This window comes from Dermacentor variabilis, chromosome 4, assembly GCF_050947875.1.
Source record: "Dermacentor variabilis isolate Ectoservices chromosome 4, ASM5094787v1, whole genome shotgun sequence".
NCBI lineage: Eukaryota > Metazoa > Arthropoda > Arachnida > Ixodida > Ixodidae > Dermacentor > Dermacentor variabilis.
Window position 1 is genome coordinate 72,986,685 of NC_134571.1, and position 26,575 is coordinate 73,013,259.

Below are 26,575 nucleotides of genomic sequence, written 5' to 3' on the forward strand. Positions count from 1 at the left end.
CGAACCTCATTCGCCGTGAGATCGACTCGTCGTCGCAAAGTTTACAAGGAAGCAAGATGCTCTACAACAGCTGGCGAAGCGGCATGACGACAGGAACCCCGCCCCACCCTTTTGCATTCAGGCTAATCACCTTCTCGCCCTCAGGCCAACTCTCACTCGCGCACAGCGTAGAGGGCAGGGTCTCTTTCTCTCATGCGAGACGCAAGTGACGCCACACCCAACGTGAGACACTGGACATATACACACGAGGCCCGTTCCTTTTGACCTCACATTACACGGGGTGTTAGGGAGGCGCATGCTATCGCAAAACGCCTCTGCCGACGCTCGCTCATTGAGATTGGTTTGAGCCCTGATATCGCGAGGTGAACTCCCAAGGAGGTGAGAGTTGCATTTGTGTGAAGAGAGAGCCTTGTGCGAAGAACGCGCGGCCGGTTCCGCATGGAGGTGTACGCCACGCGGCGCCGTTTTCATTTCTCCCAACTCTACGACCGGGCCGAGATATCGCGGTCATATCGCGGGCTCCGCTGCAGCGACGCAGAACGGCCTCCACGGTTCCACGAGTACAATGACTTCTCTGCCCGAGCGAGTGGGCGAGCGAAGCGCGCGGTTCCCCTCGAGCGAGCAAGATCGCCGGTTCGCCGCCTCCCGCTGTCGCCCGGCGGTGAAAGTGCCGCTCTTCAAGCCCCAGACCTCTCCGTCGTCGTCGTCGACGTCGTCGTATAGCGAGTATGCGTGTTCTCGCCGCGTTTAAACGCGCTCTGCCGTCGCGAAGCCGAGAGTTAACGTTATTTTTAGAGCGCACCGCGCGTATTGCGGAAGAAGAGAGACGGGCAGAGTCAGGTCCTTGAGGACAAGCATAATGCTCACGTGAACACCCCCCCCCCCCCTTCCCTCGTTCCCTCCGTGCGTCCCACGGAATTCGCACCTCCGAAAAACGTCGGCCTATTCTTTTGCGGCAGCGGCATCACCTCGAACAGGTGAAAAGAAAGCCTGGCTCTGTTCCCGGACACCAGCTCACCCCCTTGCAATGGCGGTCTCAACAATTCGTTCTTAATTTGGGCTTCCTTTGTTCGCGCCAGCGTACGTCTTTCCAAAGCCTGTGTTCCGTGCGCGAGCACGTCGCCCTTAGCGGCGGATAAGCTTGCGTGCCCACAAGCGGGCGTGCGAGTGCGCTGTCATGGACAACGATGCAGGGGCTGCACTGCGTTCGTCCCGCGTGCAAGCTGTGCCCACGGCTGCCATGCGTTCTTTTAACTTCCCACCGGCCGAAACTCTAGTGCTATATGCGATTTCTCGCACCCTAGCTGTCGTTTCAATCTATCAACACGCAAGTTCTTCTTAAAAAAAAAAAAAAACATATGTGCCGGATATATGAGTTTGAAGTGCAGTCATTCATCGGCTCGGCAGAAGAGAAGTAAAGGTACCTGGAAATATTTGAAGAACACTCCCACACATTGCACGGACATTGATCACGTGAAACTCCACGCGATACCGCTAAGTTCGCGCACACAAGAAAATGTTTGTGACCGAAAATTATCCGTTAAGTGAGTCGGCCTCGTGTGTTCTGCTACAATGCGAATCGCCGCAGTGCAGTATTAAAGAGCGTAACGCTGGGGCGCGCATCCAGTAAAGATCAAGACGACATGCTGTGGATACATGCGTGAAGAGTAAGAATAGACGACTTGTGTTCACGCCACAATATCATATGTAGTTTGGCTGCGCAGTGGATAATTACGTTGATGTCTAACTGAGCACGGTGCCCAGTAACTATAATGGGGCAGCATTGCTTTCCTATATAATATGACAGCTGTAGCGCGGCTTTACTCTATATGCTTCAGTGTTGCTCGAGAGGGCGACGGGCCTGCAGATTCGTCCCGCTCTGGATCGCCTACACCCTTAAGAGGAAGCTTTAGCTCGGGCCCGACTCCGATGCCACCTTTTCAAATACATGTAAAATGCAGAAGCGCTTTTATGAGATAACCACTGCACCGATTTTAATGAAATGTGTTGCATTTGAGAGAGGAAGTTAAATTATAGTGACTGTTGGAAGAGAAATTTTTATTTAGAGTCGAAATTTTTTTTAATGGAATGTTCAAAAATTGGTAGGTCTGAAAAGAAAGTTGAAGCACAATGTTTACAAATTGGTAGCCCTTCACCCAGAAAAGATATCGCAGTTATGTAAAAACTGCATCCATTGGAGCATCCAAAGCGGACAAATTTGCTACGTCAGTTTATATTTCACGTGAATCTGTTACATCGTTTACAAGGGTTTTGCAAATGTGCTACTCACAAGATGATGTTCTTTTTAAAGCCATATATAATATATGAATTTTGTCCGCTTTAAATGTACTATCTGGGGCCATTTACAGAAATGTGGTATCGTTTTTCATTGCTGAGTTAGAAAGTTGCAAACTTCATATCATCGTTTTCTGAAAATTTACGATATTTACAAATTTTTATTAAAATATTCACGACCTAAATCGAAAATCTCCACAAACAGTCACTAAATTTTTACTTTTTATTTTAAATGCAACAAACTTAATCAAATTTGGTACAGTGCTTGCCGAGGAAACCAATTTTTCCTTTCTCCTGTATTTAGATAGGAGACCCGCAGCTAAAGTTTCCTATTAACACCACAATTACACACACCACGAAATTACACATTCATACCTTATTAAATTCACTAAATACTGACTGCAATAGCTGTTTTCGGCTAAAATATTTCACGACAAAAGCCAACACGTTGTCACTAGCAGGTGTATCACGCTTGTGTGCGTTTGGCCACTTTTCCAAAGTAGTTGCCGCCATACAGCGCCTGACGTGCGACACTCGACATAAGTTTGATAACAAGCGTCCCACGGATGTCAAAAGTCACGATTTCGTGAGTTGGGCATGTTTAGAACGTGAAGTGTGTGACCTACTGGTCTCTTGACACCATTACATGTCGCGCATTTAAGTGAAGAAGATGTACAACCGTTCTTGCGGAGCAAGTTTCTTTTTTGTCATTTGTCTATTTGTTAACCGTATTAAGAGCGTAAGGAGCATAAGCGCATGCAGCTTAATAAACGTGATGAAAAGAACCCAGCTTGTCACGCACGTCGCCGTCTCTCCTTTAGACATTTTGTAATACAGCAGGGAACGCTCGTTGTTCGGCTTGTGGAAAAGAGCGATATGGTCGAGCTACAATGAATCGCTGTTGATGTTTGTCCCCATGTTAAGTTTTTTTATTTCTTCCAACGAAGACGAAGTGCAGCCATTGTGCGATAGTCTGTTGTTTTGTAATTCCTATAAGAGTGTCTGTATTGACCCTCGCCACATCACTGCTATATATGTTCGTGGCGGCAACTGCGCATATACAACCCTCTTTTCAGTTTACTACGGTAGACCAAAATCACTGAAAGGTTGTGTAAGGTCAGAGAGCCATGATATGGATGGAAATGGCACCCTGTTTTCATATATATGTGGCTGGACGGTCATTTTGACTTATGGTAATATAGGCCTGTATGACGTTCGAAGAAGAACAAGCGAAGTAGACGGACCAGTCAGCGTCACATCTGTACTTGAAATCATTTATTTTGCCACAAAATGAAGAAATGAAACGAAAGCTGCGGACGTTCTCAAGCGTGGGCACTATGTTCCAGTTGCGCATCGGCTCGACAGCTTCCAAAATGAATGTCGTTATGTACAAACATCACACCACCAAACGACAGAGGCGCTTGACAGTGTGGCTGGCAGAGCCACCAGCGGTGTATCTGCAAACATTCGTCGAGATGCAGCAACAGCACGGCGATTGACGGACAGTCTCTCGGTTACCTTAAGAGTCTGCACACGGCGACCAAAACAGGCGCGGTACTTCAGCGCATGAGCGACGCGCACTGTTTCACTCCTCTAGGTAGATTCTGTGCCGTCTCCTACTCTCCGTGGCCCGATCTCCCTTCATGTCGACAGAGGACGGGATCAGCATGATAGACCTTATCCACTTGGGGCGCTTCGTAGTGCCTCCAGACTGCTTGCCCTTCATGGACAAGTGTAGAACCACGGGTTTCATGCCGCGGTAGTTGCGGCCTCGGTGCTCCACATTGGCGGGCCACTTACCCGAGTTGGTGGCCACTCCTCTGTAATTCTGCCGCGGCTTCGACGACGGGAACACGCCGACCGTCTTCCACTTTGTCTTGGATGGGTCGCGACTGGCGTAAACACCCCTCAGCCGCTGGCTGCGCTGTTCTTGCTGCGGCCGCTGCTGCTGGTTGCCTTCCAGAGTCCTGATCAGTTCCAGCGGATCCTCGGCCTGCAACGCGGCGCTCAACTTCTCGATAGGGAAGCGCTTGATGGTGAACCGTGGCTTCTTTGTGGCTCGAGCGCTAGTGTAGCGAGCGGCAGCGCGAGCGGAAGGCTTGGCTTTGGGCTGCGGGCGGTAACCTCGGGTGCTTTTTCTTCCCGCCGACACCAGGCGCGCGTACCCAACGGCTCTTGAGCCAGGCGGCGTCTCCTCGTACTCGGCGTCGTCCGTTCGGATGACGACGGGCGACCTGCCGTAGATGTCTCCTGGAGAGTCGAAGTCTTCGCCGATGTCCGGAGTTTCCGCCGCCGGTTCGGCGTAGTCGCCACCATCGTCGTCGAAAGCGGGTGCTGCGGGGCCGCCTCCGTATCCTCCGGTTGGCCGAGAGGGCGGCCTGCGCGGAGACCCGTAGCTCGGCGGCGGCGGAGGCTCTTCGACCGGGGGAGGTGGTGGGGGTGGCGGGGGTGGCAGCGGTGCCGGCGGAGGCGCGGGCCCTGGGGAAGGAGGCTCGACCTTGGCGACCTGCGGCGGCGACCCAGGTTCCAAGTTCACCAAAGTGCCGTCCTCGCCACCCTCGACGAGCACGTTGCCGTCGACGTCCGCAGTGCCGATTGTCTCGACCACGTCAATGACGTCGAACATGTTCATTCCCATTCCCATTCCCGGCGAGCCGCCGCCGCCGCCGCCGCCGCCGCCCATACCGGGCGTAGGACCACTAATGATAAAAGTGGCAGTTCCACCCCCTCCTCCACCGCCCTTGCCACCGCCTCCAAAGAAAGTAGCGGAGCACGCAGCACAGGACAGCAGCAGGAGCAGGCACTGCCGCTGGTAATTCTGAAAAAGAAGACAAAAAAGTGCAGGACGTTTCAGCCACCAAAGCTGCTTAATTGCGCATGATGAAACGCGCTCGCGGTGCAAAGCTAAAGGGCGTTAACAACGTTTAGCACAGAGTGGGCGCCACTATTCATCGTTAATTTCTGACAAAAAGACGAGGCACTAGGCGCACACAGATTGCTCCTGGCTCCACTAGGCCCCCACACTTGGCGCCGACACCCCGCTGGTGTTGCTCGTTGCGTCTTCTCGAAAGCAGAAGCCACCACAAGTGGTGGGGTTGCGCTATGCCTGAATACTCGGCACTTGAAGAGGACGGCAGATAAAGAGCTGCGTATCCAAGTGGTACCCGGCGGCTCATTGCACATCACTTAGCGACGAAAGCGCTGTGGCAGGCGAAAGTGTCGGTCGTCTGCGTCACAACGCAGTACCTACCGCTCCCATGGTGCCGAGAGATGCTGCTGCTCAAGCTGCACCGAAGGATCAGCGACGAGTGACTCCCTGCAGGCTGCCGCAGGGTGCCTTATACGCGACCTAGGAATGCGGACGCCACTCCATAACAGTGCACGATCCGGCCGTGGCATTGGAGGCGCGCGCGGCGCCGTCGTGACGAGCCACATTTGACGCGGCCGCGCAGGAAAAATAAGCGCGCCCGCCGTCGCGTCGAAGCGCCGACGCTTCCAACTAGCGCGTGTTGCCTCGCGCACCTTAAGCATTTTTTTTTCTTTTCTGCAACGCGAAAGTGCAAAGTACATCGCGCCAGCGCGGCAAGGCCGAGCACCAAAGGAAAAAGGCGGCCGCCTCTTGTTCCTTTTGTTTTCTTTATAATCTGGCATCGCTCTATGCGTGAGCATACTGCTCGCTATAACCGCCTGCCGGGGTTAGCAAGGGTCGTCGGAAGAAAGGAGCGCTCGCTGGATCGTTCCCTCTCTCCCTCTCGCGCTCTGGGATAGAGGCTCCTTCCAGACGTCTTGAAAGCCGTTGTTACGGCTTGTTCGGGCGCTCTCGCGAGCCGGCAAGGCGCTCTAGGAATGCGCCGCCGCGCGGCCCACCCGCTTCGACGTCGGATCACCGCCCCTATATATCCGCACGTCTGTCTTCAAGTTGCGTGCAGCCAAGCGAAAACCTGCAGCAACGGCGACACCACCTGCTGGAGCGTAAGAACTTGACCAGAATCCCAATATCCATGCCTTTCTAGTCGATCTTTGAAGAGTCGTGTCAAGAACATCGACATAGCCTTGGCGTCTACAGCTAGAGACTTCGAGGGCTTTTTTTTAATTTAGCCGCCTACAATGCGGCTACAATGAGGTTGTTCTTTTCCGCCAAGACAGGGAGGATTCAGTGGCACAGGCATTCAGTTTCGCCAACACTGCGCGCAACCAACCAGCTTTTCTGACGCTGCTCGCGAGCGCTCGTGCATCCGGCGTTGTTTCCGAATGGTGCTTCGCGCGACGACGCGAGTCCGAGCCGCGCCGTCAACAGCAGAACTGGGTGGTCGCCCTTCTCTTCCCCCTGCACTTTCCTACAGGCCTCAGAGCAGAGAGGAAGCAGCACGTGGTACCATTATCTGGTTGGGAGGCGCGTCGGCGGAAAGACAGCACCGTCGCAAGTTGTCATCGTTGAAATCGCCCGACTTTTACGTCTTTCTCCCAGGAGCGCTCCGCGGAACCTCTGAAGCAGTGCAGGAATGCGCGCGGAGTGAGTGGACGTGAACGCTTCGGCAGCCTGCGCCGGCGTGCTCGCAGGGAAGAACCGCCTCCCCAAGGTCGCCTTGCGCGCTTCATTGTTGTCCAACGAGGCAGAGAAAGTCGCGTGCTTTTCGAGACCACCACCGCGGCGAGCATTTGGGCGGGCGGGCGACGGCGGGTCACCGAGCGGTCCTCCGCGTAAAAAAAGTGAGTCGAGTCAGGCTCGTCGTGGAACGCTGTGTACGGTCTGCTGAACTGAGCGGATGAAGACGTGCGCGCGGGCTGTGTTTAACCCTCCCAACCGAGACGTGTGCTGTGCAATGTACGATCTCGATTACGGTTGTTCTGGGCAGTGCACGACCTACATCTAGCACCGACTCTTTCTTTTCAGCAATACCGGCACTTCGGTGTGCCTCAACATCGAGAGTGTCAGAGTGACGTGTCTTTTTGTTTTTGTTTTGCTTTTGCAGAGCATGCGCAAGGATTGGAAGGGGGAGGGGAACTATACTGTGTTTCCAAGTTTGCCAGGGCCCCGCTTTGGGTGCCAAATGCCCATGGGTAGTGCGTTACCGGGTCTGGGCTGCATATGACGCGCACGACGGCATCAAGGCACGCAAAACAATCTCATTCTTGTTTTGTAACAAGTCGATAATGCCCTAAAGAGTGTTGGTTATACCGATTCGGTGCGAGTGTTTTCTTATGCAGGCACATGCAGCATGCGCGACGCATACAGTTGCGCGCTTGAATAGCAGCCCAGAGACCCGCTACGGAACAACACCTAACATTTAGCTGACTGTCGATCGAAGAACACTACGTTGATGTGCTCTATTTATCACATACAAAGCTATAGATAATTTCACGGTGAACTGACATTTGTGTGTTCACTAAGGACGAGAACCAAAGCAAATCAAGCTCAATCAAGTCCTTTCTAGAGAAGTGCCTCTTGTGCGCGAGTATTATTCATTTCATTGTTGATGGACTCCCTTAAATGAACCAAACAGGCCCTCGCGCAATATCAACGCTTGATGCGCTTCATTGCATAGTGGATGCATGTCTTTGCTACGAGAAGCCCGCTTTGCCTGTCGTGCCCATGTTGCGATATTTCCCACTGGTAATGCGATGGTTTTAGCCATAAGCTAGCTCATTATCCACAGCCTTGTTTCTTTAATTATTTTCTTCCTGGGTGGAACAATGACGATGCGGTCCCGGCACTCAAAAGTTTGACAGCGAAGACAAAGCATAACTGGAGCTTAAGCAGAAAGAAGGTATGTCTATTACTACTTGAAGAGCAATCCTCTTCTCTCAAATTTTCATTTTCACACAACAGTATAGGGAAGCGGCCACGCATTTGTACCCTACGAACGTGCCCCAGTGAACTGTGCCAAAGTTGAAAATTAATTTCACGAAGCAGAGATAAGTTTCCGCGAGCAGATGCTGTGAAGGCATTCCCAGTGAAAATCAGTACATTATTTCCGTCTTTTTTGCCTGCTTGGGCCTCAATGGTGCACGAATGTGGCGTGTATGGCTGTTCGCCTAGCATCGCCATTTCCTCCGGGCCGGCAGTGGCTTCGCGGACGCTGAGAGGCTATCCTCTAAGAATGGAAACAACGCTTAAGGAAACGACCGTTGCTCTTTCTTTCCTCGCTGAGAGAGATTAAGCGAAACGGAAAAAGAAGAAAGGGCGTCGATGGTGGCCCAGGGTTTTTTTGCATGTAGAACCGATCCGTCAAAGCGGTCATCATGCCGACGTAATGGTCACGTGGCCATCAACGTGAATTCACTCAGCGAGGACGAGTTTCTGTTCGATGCCGTGTGAAGGACAGAACTAGAGCACAGCGGTGGGATACTTTCGGACTATACAATAAAAGCGAAGGTCTCATCGTTTCATCCTGGTACTTATTCTGATACTTTCATTTTTTTATTTACCAGCTTCGCAGGCTTCAAAATAAAGTATACGTGATGGGGAGAGGGAGGTTATGCAAAGTATCATCATCATCATCATCATCATCATCATCATCATCATCATCATCCCGGATACGCCCATTGCAGGGCAACAAAGGCCTCTCCCATACTTCTCCAACTACCCCGGTCATGTGCTAATTGTGGCCATGTTGTTCCTGCAAACTTCTTAATCTCACACGCGCACCTAACTTTCTGCCGTCCCCTGCTACGCTTCCCTTCTCTTAGAATCCAGTCCGTAACCCTTAATGACCATCGGTTATCTTCCCTCCTCATTACATGCCCTGCCCATGCCCTCATTTCTTTTTCTTGATTTCAACTAAGATATCATTAACTCGCGTTTATTCCCTCATCCAATCTGCTCTCTTCTTATCCCCTTAACGTTACACCCATCATTGTTCTCTCCACAGCTCGCTGCGTCGTCCTCAACTTACGTAGAACCCTTTTCGTAAGCCTCCAGGTTTCTGCCCCGTAGGGGAGTACTGGTAAGACACAGCTGTTATACACTTTTCTCTTGAGGGATAATGGCAACCTGCTGTTCATGATATGAGAATGCCTGCCAAATGAACCCCAGGCCTTTCTTATTCTTCTGGTTATTTCAGTCTCATGATCCGGATCCGTGGTCACTACCTACCCTAAGTAGATCTATTTCCTTACCACTTGCAGTGCCTCGCTGCCTATCGTAAACTGCTGTTCTCTTCCGAGGCTGTTAAACATTGCTTTAGTTTTCTGTAGATTAATTTTTAGGTCCACCCTTCTGCTTTGCCTGTCCAGGTCAGTGAACATGCATTGCAATTGGTCCCCTGAGTTACTAAGCAAGGTAATATAATCAGCGAATCACAAGTTATTAAGGTATTCTCCATTAACTCATATCCCGAATTCTTCCCACTCCACGTGTCTGAATACCTGCTGTAAACACACTGTGAATAGCATTGGAGAGATCGTATCTCCCTGCCTGAGGTCCTTTATTGCGATTTTGTTGCTTTCTTTATAGAGGACTACGGTATACCAAGTATAGCAAATTATATATTACTGTAAAAACAGTATTTGTCTCATTGTACAAGACAGATATGTATTTTTATAGTTGATAATGATTGGCACACAATATTTATACAATAGATTGCGAGGACTATAACGATGTAACTAAAAAAAACTACTGAAATACAAAAGAAAAGGAGGCCATGGAAATATATAGTAGTTACTTCTGAGGTAAATTGCACAGTTAAACCGCGATTTTGATACCCAAGAGACCAATCATCCGGTGACGGTGGCCACTTCTGACACCATGTACGATGTGGGGTGCTGACAGACGCTAGTCGCGTCTACCCTAGTGACTCTGAGCTGAGTTGACCGAAAGAATGCACACACCTTTATTGGACAGCCATATATATACAGATCGCATGGCGCACGTCGTTCTTGGGCATGCTGCTGCACTGGGGCCGACGAGGATGCCATGAAGAAGATTCGGGCTCTCGAGGAGACGGTGAGCAGCCTGCACAAGGGCCTCGCCGCACAGAAGTAGGAGCACCCGCAGGAGGAGGCCCTGCTGAAAGAGATGGAGGTCACGGGCCAAGCGTTCGAGGACATGCAGGAGCAGAACCTACGGCTGTTGCAGCAGCTGCGCGAGAAGGACGATGCGAACTTCAAGCTCATGTCGGAGCGTATCAAGTCCACCCAGGTGCACAAGCTGCTGCAAGACGAGAAAGTGGCGCTCATGTAGGAGGCCGCGCCTCCAGAGCCAGGTGGAAGCCCAGAACCAGGTGGTGCGCAAACTCGAGGAGAAAGACTCATGAGCACAACGCAACGCCAACCGTTCTATGGGGGGAAGCAAGGGTCGAGCTTGGTGGCTTTCCAGGATGTCCCCGAGGGACACAGCGGCCGGGGGACGGCCTCTTCCTCGTCTGCGGAGAGCAGCGATGGATGCCAGGCGACACTGTGCCCGCCCCCGGTGCAGATGGCCAGCGAGGTGGTTGTGCTGGACCCCAGTGTTCAGGTCGAGGTGGTCATCGCATCCCCCACCGGTGCCGGAGAGGCACGCGGAGGCCATGCTCACCTGCATCACCTCATCCACCAGCACCACTACCACCACCCGCCGGCACCACAGATCCACTCCTTCTCACGCCTTACGTTGGCCCTGCCACGCAGTGTGGCTGCTGTCTCTCAGAGGTTTCCAGGCCTGTATGCCATTTCGGCACTGTCTGATATTCCTCAGTACGTCTCGCTGCCCCATTATTCTCAAGGCATGTTCAGGAAACCATGAGGTTGTTTGAGCATCGTCGCATGGTAGTGAACCGTGGGGCTTCGCAGAACACTACTGAGCGAAACACGTTTCCTCACAAATACAAAATGATTCCACGAAGCGGTGGTGACAGTGAGGACAACGTGGAGAAGTGCACCATCTGCCTGAGTGAGTTTGAGGACAACGAAGTCAGGCGTCTGCCGTGCATGATCTGCGTGGGCCAGTGGCTGACAACCAACAAGCGCGGCCCAATCTGCCGCGTGGACATCGAGGAGCACATCAAGGTCTTTGGCATCTCGTCGTCATGATGCTGTCTTTCGTAACCCTTTTGCAAACTCCACCCTACTGAGCTGCCCCGGCTGCTGTTCTGCGCTCGGCGAGCGACGGCGACATGCAGCCGCTTCTCTGCTCAGAGCCCCACGTCTCCCCGCGCCTGCCACCAGACGCGCCGTCTTCGCTCTCGGAGCTCCGCGGGCGACCGTCTACCTTCCGGCACGATGATGCGGAGACAGAGATGGATAAGGACACCTGACGGTACGTCTTACGTGGCTTCTCCTTGCAGTGGCTGCTCTCACCCTCACTGAGCAGGCGCTTGCGGTGGCGCGCCTGCTTGACTCAGGAGCGGAAGTTACCTTCGTTCCAGGCACTTTTTCAGGAATACCATCGCGACTCGATAAACCGGAGGGTCTTCTCACCGGTCCAAGAAATTGTCCTTTAAAAGTAACAGGCCAATTCACAGCTACGTTGGAGTGGAAGAGCCGCACCTGGTGTACAGTCAGTATACGTCATGCCTTCGCAGTCTACACCTCTACTAGGCTACCCTGCTATCCTCGCATTGGGAGTCGCGAAGTTCATCGACGCCGCACAGCGACCTGAAAAGCAAGCTAGCTCTGCAAGTGACGCAATCCCTGGCCAGGACATCTACGAAGGGCTTGGTACCGTAGGGGACGAGTACACTATTCGACTCAATCCAAATAACAGGACATTTTCTCTCAGTGTACCTCGCAGAATTCCCATTTCTCTGTAAAACCAGGTAAAGCAGGAGCTGAACCGGATCGAAAAAGAAGGTGTCCTCAGGCGCATTACGGAGCCGACGCCATGGTGTGCCAGTCTGGGCGCAGTACCGAAGGCATCAGGCGGCATTCGAATATGTGTGGACTTAACGAAGCTCAACAAATAAGTTCTCCGTGAAAAGCATGTGCTTCCAACGGTCGAATGGGTGCTCGGGCAACTGGGCTACGCCAAAGTGTTCTCGAAGCTGGACGCGACAGCAGGATTTCACCAAGTGCGATTGTCCCAAGAATGCCAAGAGTATACCACATTCCTCCCACCATTTGGACGCTACTGCTACTGTCGTCTACCTTTTGGCTTGACTTCAGCACCGGAATATTTTCAGAGAGAAATGGCTCGAATTCTGGAGGGGCAACGAACGTCGTCAACATGATAGACGACATTCTGGTTTTTGGCAAAGATCGAGAAGAGCACGACAAGCGACTTGTGGATGTTTTTGAACGTCTGTAGATAGCCGGAGTTAAACTTAATAAGTCAATATGCTGCTTCGATCAAGACAAAGTAGAGTTTCTGGGTGTGGTGATCGACGACAACGGTATCTCCCCAAGTCCCAGCAAACTCGAGGCATTGCGGAACTTGGAGCCACCCAAGGACGTTGCTGGGATTAGGCGATTCCTTGGCATGGCTAATGATATTGGTCGCTTTCTGCCCAAACTTTCTCAGGCAACCGCCCTTATTCGCGCCTTGCTAGGCGAGCAAAATGCATGGCGATGGGGACCGCTTAAAGATACCGCTTTCAACGCGAGAGCGTTAAGGAGCTCGTGTCGCAGAAAAGCCGGTGTCGTCAGCGTCGGCGGCGTTGGCCGTGAGGAATAAATGCCATAATGCAATTCATAAATAAGAACAACTTGCAAGATCATCCAGGGTCTCTGGAGTGTGAGACGGAGACGCCACCATTCAGCCATGAGTTCGATGGTTCAAATCGAGACAAAAGCGCCTCTAGTGAATGCGGTATTGCCTTAGAAACGTGCCGTAGAAAGTTATATTGCGGTGTATATTGGTAATTATGAGCATGTAAATTACAGAAGTCGCAGTTAAACGAGTATCGAAGTACGTTTCCGCTACATTTCTTCTGCGCCTGGCGCACACGCAGAGCCATCTTGCGGCACACACAGAAGACATCCTCCTCGCAATGTACGGCGCTGCCCCGACAGGTGGCGCGCCACTCACCCGCTTCTCCCCTTCGTCTCGTTTGAGCGCATTGGGGCCGTGCGGAGACCGGTGCGAGGATGCCCCAATACCCTTGCGTTTAATAAGTTTCCACGCTCTCTCGCTTCCAACTTCCAGCGTGCGTCACTCGATCCCTCGTGTTTAGGCGATGCGGCTCCTCTTTCCGCTCACAGCGCGATTCCTAGGCGCAGCGTCCGTTGCGGGACGCCTCTGACGTGATCGGTGCGCCGTAGCGCGTCTGGTGGGAAAACGTCCCCTGCGATGTGTGTCGTGCTGCTGGCGAGTAGTCATGCGTCTGCGTGGTGCTCCCAAGCGAGATAGAGGACAATCCCATCGAGGTGTCAGCCCCATGATCACGTCCGCCTTCATGGCACGTCGCGAATGAGTGGGCGGTGCGAACGCGGTGCGATAACGCTATCGCGTTCCACTCTTGAATGCGAAGCTTAAGCGTCCTCCAATTTTTGATCAGGTAAAAGCGATGCTAACTTCGGACCTGTGCGTCGCTAAGTATCATCCCGGTCGTAATACCATTGTCTCATGCGACGCGAGATCATTTGGATTGGGGACGGTTTTTCTGCAGGAAAACCATCAGGCGAGCGACGTGCGGTAGCGTTCACATCCAGGTCGCTTGCTGAAGCGGAACAGCGCTACAGCCAAACAAAAAGGCGCTGGCGGTAGCATGGTCAGTGTACCGTTTTGACCAATACGTGCGTGGCCTAAACTTCCGGGTAGAAACCGATCACCAGCCGCTGGTAACACTAATTGGAAACGCTGACTTGGACACGATACCCGAACGTATTCAAAGGTTTCGCATCAAACTTACGCACTACCAGTTTAGCGTGATGTTTAGCGTAAACAGCTCGCCCATTCGGATACTCTTTCAAGGGCTCCGAATGAGAAGCCGTCGATCAGTCCGGTGGATTTGGTAGAGGAGTTTGTGGAATTTCAAGTAGCTACGGTCACCGACACCAAGATGGTTACTGTAGGTGATGTTCGCAGGCACCAAGAACTGGACTGGTTTCAAGCACCTCGTCAAATACTGCACTCAAGGCTGGCCTCGTCGAGACAGGGTTCCGGAGCACCTCAAGAAGTACGGGAGCCATCGAGGTGATCTCTCTTTATGCAACGGTGTCCTGTTAAAAGGTGATCGCTTTGTCACCCCAGCGTTGCTGCAAAAGGATACGCTCGAACTTATCCATGAAGGCCACCAAGGAATTAACCGATGCCGCCTAAGGGCCCAGGATTGTGTGTGGTGGTATGGACTTCCGCAACAAATACGTGACAGAGTCACTCGCTGCAGACAGTGTGCAGTCACACGAGCGCTAAGAAGTGAGCCATTGGTGGTAACGAAGACTCAAGAACAACCGTGGCAAGAAGTAGGAATGTACGTACTTGTTTAGTTACAAGGGACATAACTACCTACTAGTAGTTGATTATCGTTCTCGCTACCCTGAAGTCATCTAAATGCGAAGCACGAACTCTGAGGAGGTCATCAATACAGTCAAAAGCATTTTTGCTCGTTTTGGCATTCCCGCAGTAGTACGAAGTGATAATGGACCGCAATTTGCTTCGCATGCCTTAGCAGCTTTTGCCAGGCGCTATGGCTTCCAACATATCACCTCAAGTCCAAACTACTCGCAGTAAAACGGGGAAGTTGAAAGAATGGTGCGTACGATCAAAGAATTGTTTGCGAAAGCAGACGATCTTTTTCTGGCTCTTCTGTCGTACAGAGACACTGCAGGCGTCACAGGGTTCAGCCCAGCGCAACCGCTGTTGGGTCGCAGCTTGCGAACCAGGCTTCCCAAGAAAGTGGACCGCCTGGAACCGAGGTGGCCTGCGCCAGACGATGTCAAGTGCCAAGACGAAGAGGTGAGAAGGCGGCAGAAGAAAGACTTCGATCGCCGTCATGCTGCGACCGTCCTTCCTCCGCTGCAGCCGGAAGGTACGATGTGGGTTCGAGGCATCAAGGATACGGCGCGTGTTCTCCAGCCTCCAAGCCCCGCTCGTACGTCGTGGAAACACCCAACGCGGTGCTTGTGCGTAATAGGATGCATATAGTGCCCTATTCAGACACAACGATGAGCCAGCTCAACGAGCCAGCTCGGAGTGAAAACCGCGAGGAGCACGAAGAGAAGGCCACGGCAACAGACGCCACGGCAACAGCAACACCACAATTACTCAATGATTGTAGAGTGAGAGTCACCAGGTTTGGGTGTCGAGTCAAGACTCCGAGAAGACTTGACTTGTGAAGCGTTTGGTGTTTCTTGTGCGCATATCTCGGGGGAGAGATGTAGAGGGCGCTACGCGCCATGCGTTCTATATACATGGTTGTCCAATAAAGGTGTGTGCATTCGTTCGGTCAACTCGGCTCCGAGTCACTTGGGCAGACGCGGCTAGCGTCGGTCAGCACTCCACATCGTACAATTCACGGGTTCAGATAGCAAATCCCAAGAAACTTACAAAAGGCGACTTTCGCTCAATCACAATCACACACACACACAGATTCACACACTGATAGAAAGGCCTTAGATAAATCATTTAACGGTTGTCACCGACTTGCTTTCGGCTTTTCTTTCTCCTGTGAGTTCTCGCGCCTAAACGCATTATTTTGTGCTCTAACTACCACATATGCTGTTCATTCTCTAGTCCCGGTCCTGATTGCAATATCTAGCAATCACCTCCGCTCAAAGGTTCCTACGCGCACTCCGCTTGTGCCTCATATTCACTTAGTCGAGTTCGGAATGATTTACTCACACTTCCCCACACTCATTCCCATTGACGGCCACTCGCCCTGCCCAGCAGTCGCTCGCTCACTCACTCACTCACTCACTCACTCACTCACTCACTCACTCACTCACTCACTCACTCACTCACTCACTCACTCACTCACTCACTCACTCACTCACTCACTCACTCACTCACTCACTCACTCACTCACTCACTCACTCACTCACTCACTCACTCACTCACTGTTTGGAATCCCACCGATGGCATCGGTTGTTGGGAACTCGGCGCTGACGCCCGTGGTTGTACCTGGGTCGCAAGCCCCAAGGGTAGCGTTGGCCTGGCGGCCTGGGGTACAACTGGAAGCATCCGAAGGTCCCGGCAAAGCATGAGTCGACTGGTAACAACAAAACAACTTGTTTATTTTAACATCGCAAAGAGTTGGCGGTCAGGTTGACCGAAGTAGAGAGACGGGAGAGCACTTTACTCAACAGAAGAAATCAGAGCCCTCCTTTTGGCGTCCGGGGGCAGCTGTTTTTATACTCTCGCAATTGAGGGCAAGAAGGAACCCCTCAATAGACGAGCACGTGAATGTACAATGGGCTAATGGTGACGCACACTGTCGTAGCGCTGCCGGTCGGGCACAATGACTGGAACGAGAGGGTGATCTCTTGCTTTCGCAGCGCCTGGTTCAGGCACAATGACTGGAAGGGGAGGATGACCCCTGCTGTCGCATCGCCTGGTTCAGGCACAATGACTGGAAGGGGAGGATGACCCCTGCTTTCGCATCGCCCGGTTTGGGCACAATGGCACATAAACTCACACACGCACATGAAGACACGTGGCATCGGAACATGCCTGGAAACGCCTGGAAACACCTGGCGGGGAGCGTTGCGGCGACGACGAACGGGCCAAAATGTCTGCCGCCCCGCCGCAGTCGCGCCGGCAAAACCGCGTGTCGCAGGCGAAACGCAACAGACCGCCCCGCCGGGGGAAGGAGATCCCGATGGACAGGGGACTGCATCCGCTGTCCGGAGGGATGTCGCTCGATGATGCTCATAACCGAAGTCGGGCGTCCCTCGACGTTTCTTGAGCGCAGTGCACAGAGAAGGCCTCGTTCTCTCGTTCAGGTTCGCACGGGACACTGCAAAGTGACTTCGGGAGAGTTCACATTTTTGCTCTCGTTCCCGGCAAGCGTTAGAACTACGCTGAAACTCAACCGCTCAGTCAGCAAGCACGGCACAACCCTCACTAAGCCCTGCCAGGCTCTTTCCCCTTTTTATACCACTGCCTAGTTCCTTACAGTAGTCTAGCATCACTCAGAACGCGTCCACAAATTGAAAAATTGCACTAGAAAGCATATCATCACTTTGAAACACTAAACAAAAGCAATATGTTAAAAAAAATCCTGCCTCAGGAAGAAAAACATCAGTAACAAACAATTTTTAGGCTGATTCCTACGTTAGGGGCTTCGACTTAAGCCATCGGCGTTACCGTTGAGACTCCCCTTTTTGTAACGCACCTCAAAGGAATATTGTTGTAAAGCGAGGCTCCAGCGCAGGAGGCGGCCATTTTTGGGAGAGATGGTCTGCAGCCATTGGAGAGGGCAGTGATCCGTCTCAATGATAAACCTCGAGCCGGCTAGATAGCATGACAATTTCTGAACGGCCCACACGAGACACGCACACTCTTTCTCGGTGGCGCTATACGCCTGCTCACGACTGGTCAGCTTACGACTAGCATACAGGACGGGGTGTTCTACTTCTCCATTTTCCCGTTGGCACAGTACAACGCCCATGCCTCGCTCACTAGCATCGCACTGAACAACGAACCCTTTTGTATAGTCTGGCGATCGTAGCACAGGCTGGTTTGTTAGGGCACTCTTTAGGGCGCTAAAAGCTCTTTCCTTTGTCTCGTCCCAGACGACTGTTTGAGGCTCTGTCTTTCTTAGAGCATCCGTCAGGGGAGCCGCGATATCAGAGTACCTGGGAATGTACCTCTGATAGTAGCCGGCGACACCTAAGAACGACCGAATATCGGTCTTTGTGCGCGGTTGCGGAAAGTCTCGCACAGCGGCCACTTTTATTTCAGAGGGGCGGCGACGACCCTGACCAATCACGTGACCGAGGTAGACAACCTCGGCCTGTGCTAACTGGCACTTAGGAGCCTTGACTGTCAAGCCCGCTTCGCGCAGGCGGGTTAGCACTGCCCGCAAGTGTGCCATATCCTCAGACCAGGATGCGGAGAATATCGCTACGTCGTCTAGATACGGTAAAGCGAATTCTTGCTGTCCCCGCAACGCTTTATCCATGAGGCTTGAAAAACAGTATGGCGCGTTCTTCAAACCAAAACTCAACACTTTAGGACGGAATGTTCCCATTGGTGAAATGAACGCCGCATACCTACTAGCCTCTTTTGTAAGTGGAACCTGCCAATAACCCCTGACAAGATCTAGGGTGGAAATAAACTGAGCGCTACTAACTTTCTCAAGGCGCTCCTCGATGTTAGGGATCGGATAAATTTGATCCTTAGTGATGGAATTAAGCCTGCGGTAGTCGACGCAAGGACGAGGTTCCTTGCCCGGTACCTCAACTAAAATCAAAGGGGAGGTATAATCACTCTCACCTGCCTCAATAACACCGAGCTGTAGCATTTTCTTTACCTCAGCCTCCAGAATATCGCTCTGGCGGGGTGACACCCGATACGCCTTGGATCGTACTGGCTCTGGGGAGGTAAGTTCTATATCATGAGTAAGTACAGAAGTCCTACCAGGCCTCTCAGAGAACAGACCTTGAAACTCTTGTAATAGCTGGTGTAGTTCGGTTTTCTGCTCGGGCGACAGCGGTGCTTTACTGATAAGGTCACTAATGACTTGACCGGTGTCTTCCCTGTTCGTCACTGAGCCTAGTCCCGGAAGCTCGACCGGAAGCTCTTCAGGAACGTTTACCATCATGCACACCACTGCTTCCCTTTGTCTATAAGGTTTGAGCAGATTACAGTGGTAAACTTGCTGTGCTTTCCGCTTTCCTGGCAGACTTACCACGTAGTTAACGTCCGACAGTTTCTGAACAATTCGTGCTGGGCCCTCCCACTGCACGTCTAGTTTGTTGTTTAGCGATGTGCGCAATATCATGACCTCATCGCCCACCTCAAAACGACGGGCCCTGGCTGTCCGATCATAATAAACCTTGGCCCTCTGCTGGGCCTTTGTCATTGCTTCACCTGACAACTCCTGTGCCCTTCTTAAGCGTTCGAGGAGCTTAAGTACGTACTCCACCACGACTGGGTCGTCGCCCCTACGTTCCCATGATTCTCGAAGCATGCGAAGCGGAGACCGAAGCGAGCGACCGTACACCAGTTCAGCTGGCGAAAACCCCGTAGCCGCATGCGGCGCGGTCCTTAAAGCAAACATCACCCCAGTGTTGCGTTTCGCCTGCGACACGTGGTTTTGCCGGCGCGACTGCGGCGGGGCGGCAGACATTTTGGCCCGATCGTCGTCGCCGCAACGCTCCCCGCCAGGTGTTTCCAGGCGCGACTGCGGCGATGCGACCGCAAAGGATCACCCTCTCCTTCCAGTCATTGTGCCCGAACCAGGCGATGCGAAAGCAGGGATCACCCTCTCATTACAGTCATTGTGCCCGACCGGCAGCGCTACGACAGTGTGCTACGACATTGTGCTACGACATTGTGCTACGACATTGTGCTACGACAGCGCTACGACATTGTACGTTCACGTGCTCGTCTTTGAGGGGTTCCTTCTTGCCCTCAACTGCGAGAGTATAAAGACAGCTGCCCCCGGACGCCAAAAGGAGGGCTCCGATTTCTTCTGTTGAGTAAAGTGCTCTCCCGTCTCTCTACTTCGGTCAACCTGACCGCCAACTCTTTGCGATGTTAAAATAAACAAGTTGTTTTGTTGTTACCAGTCGACTCATGCTTTGCCGGGACCTTCGGATGCTTCCAGTTGTACCCCAGGCCGCCAGGCCAACGCTACCCTTGGGGCTTGCGACCCAGGTACAACCACGGGCGTCAGCGCCGAGTTCCCAACAGATCGTACCAGCGGTGCGATCCAAACACCAGGCAGACACAGCTCCCAGTCAGTTTGATGTTCAAAACACAAGGCTCTCAACACGCGCTTCATGACGGAGTGGAGCTTCTCAACGGAATTCGACTGTGGGTGGTACACTGAGCTGTGTAACAGCTTTACCCCACACCTTTCGAGAAAAGTTGTCGTCAAAGCGCTAGTAAACACTGTGCCCTGATCTGATTGGATTTCCGCAGGGAAACCAACTCGCGCAAATATGGACAGTAGTGCATTAACTATCTCAACTGAGCTGAGTTCTTTAAGCGGCACTGCTTCAGGGAACTTTGTCGCTGGGCAGATCACAGTCAAAATGTGTCTGTACCCCGTGGCTGTTACCGGCAGAGGTCCCACTGTATCAATAACGAGCCGTCTAAAAGGCTCCGTAATGATAGGTACCAATTTCAACGGCGCCCTCGATTTGTCCCCTGGTTTGCCCACCCGCTGACAGGTGTCACATGACCTCACGAAGTGGTCTGCGTCCCGAAAACACCCTGGCCAATAGTACTCTTGCAAGAGACGGTCCTTAGTTTTCTTAACTCCTAGGTGTCCGGACCACGAACCCCCGTGTGACAAGCGCAACAGATCCTGACGATAGCATTGAGGCACGACCAGCTGATCGAACTCCACTCCTCGGCGGTCTAGATACTTCCGGTACAGGACTCCACCTCTTTCCACAAAACGCGCAGTTTTCCTGGCGATACCTTCTTTGACATTGCAGCGCATGTTTTCTAGGCTACCATCCTTCTTTTGCTCGGCTATCAAAGCCGACCGGCTGACTTTTAGCAACCTATTAAGTCCGTCGGACGTAGGCGCGATGAGCAAATCAGTAGATAGCTCTTCTAGCTTTCCCGTGTCGGGCGTTTCCCCTCCAGTATCTGGCGCCTTCAACGCTACAGACTCAAGTTTATTCAGTTCGGGCGTGCTCTGAATATCAGCTTGCTGCGCCTCTGACCCTTTTTCGTTGTTTGATAACATCGGCCCCGCAACTACCGCCTTTGCAGCGAGCTCCCGAACCTTCGATCTGGTTAAGGCCTGAACACTAGCTTCACCAAACAAAAGCCCCTTCTCGCGCAGGAGGTGATCGGACCTGTTTGAAAATAGGTACGGGTACTGGGGTGGCAGCATAGATGACACTGCCGCCTCCGTCTCAAGCGCTCCGAAAGGTCCTTCAATAAGCACTTTTGCTACCGGCAGACACACGCTATGAGCTTCCACGGCTTGCTTGATCCATGCGCACTCGCCCGTGAACATATGGGGTTCTACGTAAGACGGGTGAACTACATCCATCGTAGCTGCGGAATCGCGAAGCACTCGGCACTCTTTCCCGTTCACGAGGAGGTCTCGCATGTAAGGCTCGAGAAGCTTCATGTTCTCGTCAGTGCTGCCTATTGAAAAAAACACAACTTTTGGTGTTGTCTCCGGACACTGCGCCGAAAAGTGACCCGGCTTCTGGCACGTATAACAAACGCCCGCTCGCCTCATCTCGAACCGCTTTCTGCGTTTGGCTGCCGCCGTCTCTTTACGTTTGGTCGGACTGCTTCCACTCGCATCCGCACTACGCGTGTCGCCCTTTAATCTCATGGGTGTGAACTTCGGCCTCTCAAACTTCAAGCCAAATTCACCCTTTTGACCGTCCTTAGCTCCGCGAGCCCGACGCGTCACAAACTCCTCGGCTAGCTCAGCGGCTTTAGCCACCGTACAAACGTCTGGCCTATCCAAGACCCACTATCGCACGTTCTCCGGTAACCGACTATAAAACTGTTCTAGCCCGAAACACTGCAGAACTTTATCGTGGTCACCAAACGCTCTCTCTTCTTTGAGCCACTCCTGCATGTTTGACATAAGCCTATACGCAAACTCTGTATATGACTCACTTTTGCCTTTCTCATTTTCCCGAAACTTCCGACGGAACGCCTCCGCAGACAGCCGGTACTTTTTTAGAAGACTCGATTTCACTGTGTCGAAATCCTCTGCCTCCTCTCTATCCAAGCGAGCGACTACGTCGGCCGCCTCGCCGGGTAACAAAGTGAGCAAGCGCTGTGGCCACGTTTCCCGAGAGAACCCCTGCTTCTCGCACGTTCGCTCAAAGTTAACCAGGAACAAACCAATGTCCTCTCCAAGCTTAAACGGCCGCATCAGGTCAGTCATTTTGAACAATACGCGTTCTCCTGCACCGTGTGCCTGACTTCCATTACGAGCGCGTTCCATCTCTACCTCAAGACGCTTCATTTCCAAAGCGTGTTGACGGTCACGCTCTTCTTTTTCTTTCTGCTCTTTAAGTTCGCGCTCCTGTTTCTCTTTTTGCTCTTTAAGTTCGCGCTCCTGTCTTTTTGACCTCTCCTCAATAGTCTCAAGGCATTCCGACAGCTCGTCATCCTCAGCTTCTAACTCAAGAATAGCCTTTAGCAGTTCTGGTTTTCTGAGTTTGTCCGAGACATCCAGACCCAACTCTCTTGCAAGCTCCAACAATTTCGGTTTGCGCAACGACTTCAAATCCATGGCTGCTCTGAATGCTGCTTTCTCTACTGCTTACTATTGTCTTGCCGCAAACTAACCCGGCAGCAACGACAACCACAATTACCAGCTCTGTTTCTGACACTAACAAAAGCCTGGCAAAGCTCAGAAGAAGAAAGTCCCGCACTCACCAAACCTCGCAGGCAGGAATTCCGCGCAGTCGTTCCGCTGCAGGCAACCAGTCGTCACACAGGGCTCGTTGCACTGTTCCCGGATCGTCGTTGAGCTGCTCAGCATACAGTCAACTGCATCTCTTCGCTGCTGGCCTCCGTTGTCGCGATCTCACCGCTGGCAGACAGTTGTTTGAAGTCGGAGGCGATCTCACCGCTGCCAACCAGATGTTTGGAATCCCACCGATGGCATCGGTTGTTGGGAACTCGGCGCTGACGCCCGTGGTTGTACCTGGGTCGCAAGCCCCAAGGGTAGCGTTGGCCTGGCGGCCTGGGGTACAACTGGAAGCATCCGAAGGTCCCGGCAAAGCATGAGTCGACTGGTAACAACAAAACAACTTGTTTATTTTAACATCGCAAAGAGTTGGCGGTCAGGTTGACCGAAGTAGAGAGACGGGAGAGCACTTTACTCAACAGAAGAAATCGGAGCCCTCCTTTTGGCGTCCGGGGGCAGCTGTTTTTATACTCTCGCAGTTGAGGGCAAGAAGGAACCCCTCAATAGACGAGCACGTGAATGTACAATGGGCTAATGGTGACGCACACTGTCGTAGCGCTGCCGGTCGGGCACAATGACTGGAACGAGAGGGTGATCTCTTGCTTTCGCAGCGCCTGGTTCAGGCACAATGACTGGAAGGGGAGGATGACCCCTGCTGTCGCATCGCCTGGTTCAGGCACAATGACTGGAAGGGGAGGATGACCCCTGCTTTCGCATCGCCCGGTTTGGGCACAATGGCACATACACTCACACACGCACATGAAGACACGTGGCATCGGAACATGCCTGGAAACGCCTGGAAACACCTGGCGGGGAGCGTTGCGGCGACGACGAACGGGCCAAAATGTCTGCCGCCCCGCCGCAGTCGCGCCGGCAAAACCGCGTGTCGCAGGCGAAACGCAACATCACTCACTCACTCACTCACTCACTCACTCACTCACTCACTCACTCACTTGCCGGCATCGACTAATATCTGTTCACAGTCGCACCAAGTCACACGAACGTCCGCTCGGGTTTTTTGGCGGGCGCGCTTCTTTGCAGTGCGTTCCAGCAGGCGGGCGTCCTTTCGCACCGCGCGCAGGTCCAACTTCCAGGGCGAGTAAACAACGTGTCATTTTAGTGTACTTTGGTGGAGCCTCTGGGACACCAAAGAGGTAACGGGGACACAAAAGCTGGAACCCAGACTGGCCCGAGGAATGGGGGACTACTGAGGCCCACGGATTGCCCTAATCCCAGCTTTGATAACCTCCCCCTCCCCCCAACCCCACGCCGCCTTCTCTATCTTAGGTGATCTACTAAGGCCTACGTTTGCCGGTATTATTTAGAATTTGGCGTGCTAAATGCTTTGACAGGACCAAATCACAGAGCAAACGTAAATTCCTTCCCGCAGAAAGAAGCGAGCTGGAAAGAAGAGGCGCGCTCTTCGTAGTGACTGCTGCTGGCACGGCCAGCTGGAACGTCCCGCAAAGGAATTCTCCCGTTTTCAGCGCTCTCTCACATTCAAACTGAAGTGTGCTCACAATGGCCGACGATAACTGCTTTCAACGAACGGCTATGGGCACTCACGTTGTCTGGACTCTGCATGCAGCATCGACGAACGCTCACACGTCCGCTTGTGCCAGTCAGAACACGCTCTTCACGCCCACTAACGCTTACTCGCCATTCGCACTCACGTTCAGTCAAACTGGCTGACACTTGCGTGCGTTAGCGCTCGCTTTCGCTCGAACTCACGGGCGATCATTGGTGCACTCATAATCTGACGTGCTGACCAACGACACCAGACGCTCACCTCGAAATCGAAGTTGTCTTGCTCCGCAAAGCACAAGTGTAGTGAGGCGAAGCCAATAGCGAGAATTGTTTTATTGACAGAAGTGGTCGCTAGACGTGTTTACGTATGCGCTCTTTTCACAGCACAATTCACGACGAGGAAGCATGGAGACTTCATTCTTCCGCAGCGCTGATAAGTGGTAACTGAAACGCCAAGCTGAAATTACAACAAAGGCAGCGCAAAAGCCTGTTTCTGTGCTAGGAAATTCCGCCTTGATGCGCTTTCTAGTTCTCAAACAAAAATTGGTTTAATCCCCCCTTCCCTTGAAACTTTTTCCAAACCCCTAGGTGTAAGACGAATCTCGCAAGTTATCAGCAATCCTTGGGTGCGACGGCGTTTGCCTTCGGCGAAAAAGAGCTGTCCGGAATGACGGGCACATTGCCACGTCAAACACTGCTACCACTAAGTCCCCGGGCTTCTTGCACGCAAAACACACAAGAGCGACGTAAAGTATGTACATATAATGTCTTCCCATAAGTATCTTCAAGGCACACAGACCTCTTAATGAAATAACCCGTGATAGTCAATTTTTTTTTATTTGTGACATTTCGCCTACATCATTATGGTATGTGCTGCCCGCGCTCCGGATTCTTGATCGAGAACGACAATGACGGCCTTATATAGCACGCGTACTTTCGTTCTTCCTTGTCCTCCTCACCTAAGCACTAGCTGTGGTCCCAATAACTATATCAAACCAACTAGCCCAAAAGTTTGCACTCCGAGAAATATTGGTCAGCAAAGTGCTGCCAGTGAGCGCCTGTGTGCTCTGCTTACTCAAGCATTAAATCACGACTTGAAACCTGTAACATCTATTGTCGGCTTGTAGGTATCTCTAAAGCGCACAGACCTCTTAATAAAACAGCGCATAATATTCAAAGACCTCCCTGATATATATATATTTCTTTAATTTCTTATATTTTGGCTGCTACCAAATGGCCACTGTTGGACCACTGGGTATGTGCGCATTCTAGACTCATCATTCTGAATGGGTCAATGTAACACAAGGGGCACAAATGCTTAAATATCTTTAGATATATATGCCATCCAAATAGGTCCTCGTCTAATTGCTGAATCTAACGTATCACACTGTGCATCCGCTTTATCTTGCGTTTGCATTGCGGTGCACTTTGTAAACGGCGTACTGCATAAACAACGTTGCATGAGATTGAAGTTGTGTCCTGTACGGCAAAACGCAACTACCCTTCTTTGCCGGAATAGAAAAAATCAGTCAGTATGACATTGCCCTCATACCATCGTCGTGATACTATCATTTATCTAGTTCCTGCTCATTTGCAATTGTATTCCATTAATTTGGGTGCCTGGCCACAAGGGTTTCTTTCTCAATGAAATTACGGAGTCAATAGTCAAGGCATCACTTAACGGTCCTGTTGTTGTGGTACCATTGTCTGCTTAATTCACTTAAGTTGGATTCCACACGCCTACTGTTAAGCAAGCATTCTCTAACACTGTTAACCACTTCTGAGCATCGACACGTCCTATATATTACAGGCGTTGTGAATCATTCAATACGCAGAGGCTTGTATTCCTCACCAAATTTCACTGTCGGATTTAATCTCTGAAATTTTACCTGCACAGGTCTGGTCTGAGGCCCTTTGCATTTCTGTGATGTCCTCAGGAGGAAGCAATAGATCGCTATTTTTCGTGCCGCCGCTTCATAACAGTGAGAGAAAGAATATTCGAAATTGTTTTTCGCAACATAAGCCTGGACCTGACAGTTACCGTTATCCTTTCATTTCAAGCTTCGACTCTCGGGTACAGCCACAGGGATGTGTCGCCACCGTCTGCAGGAATTTAATTACTGATTCCAAGCGATTGCCGAGTTAAATCTGCTTCCGTTATGATTATTAGGCCCAGCAGATTTTAATTAAGGATACGTTATTCATTTCGTTGCGTCTATCACGTTGAAATTATCGGTTCTCGCAAATTTGAAAGCGAAAGTCAATTTCTATGTTCATTAGGCCTTATTCATTTGATTCATGGTCAATCCTCCTTAACGGGTATCAGC

At 51.9% G+C, this 26,575-nt stretch overlaps 1 protein-coding gene across 1 annotated transcript in view; it reads right to left on the reverse strand.

Annotated features, from left to right (window-relative positions):
* Window positions 1–3,555: 3,555 nt before the first annotated feature.
* Window positions 3,556–26,575, reverse strand: part of LOC142579361 (uncharacterized) — a 37,064-nt gene continuing 14,044 nt past the window's right edge. Inside the window, exon 2 of the mRNA XM_075689465.1 lies at window positions 3,556–5,113. Within this exon, the coding sequence (XP_075545580.1) occupies window positions 3,881–5,113 (1,233 nt within the window). The 3' untranslated portion in view covers window positions 3,556–3,880. The remainder of the gene's footprint in view (window positions 5,114–26,575) is intronic.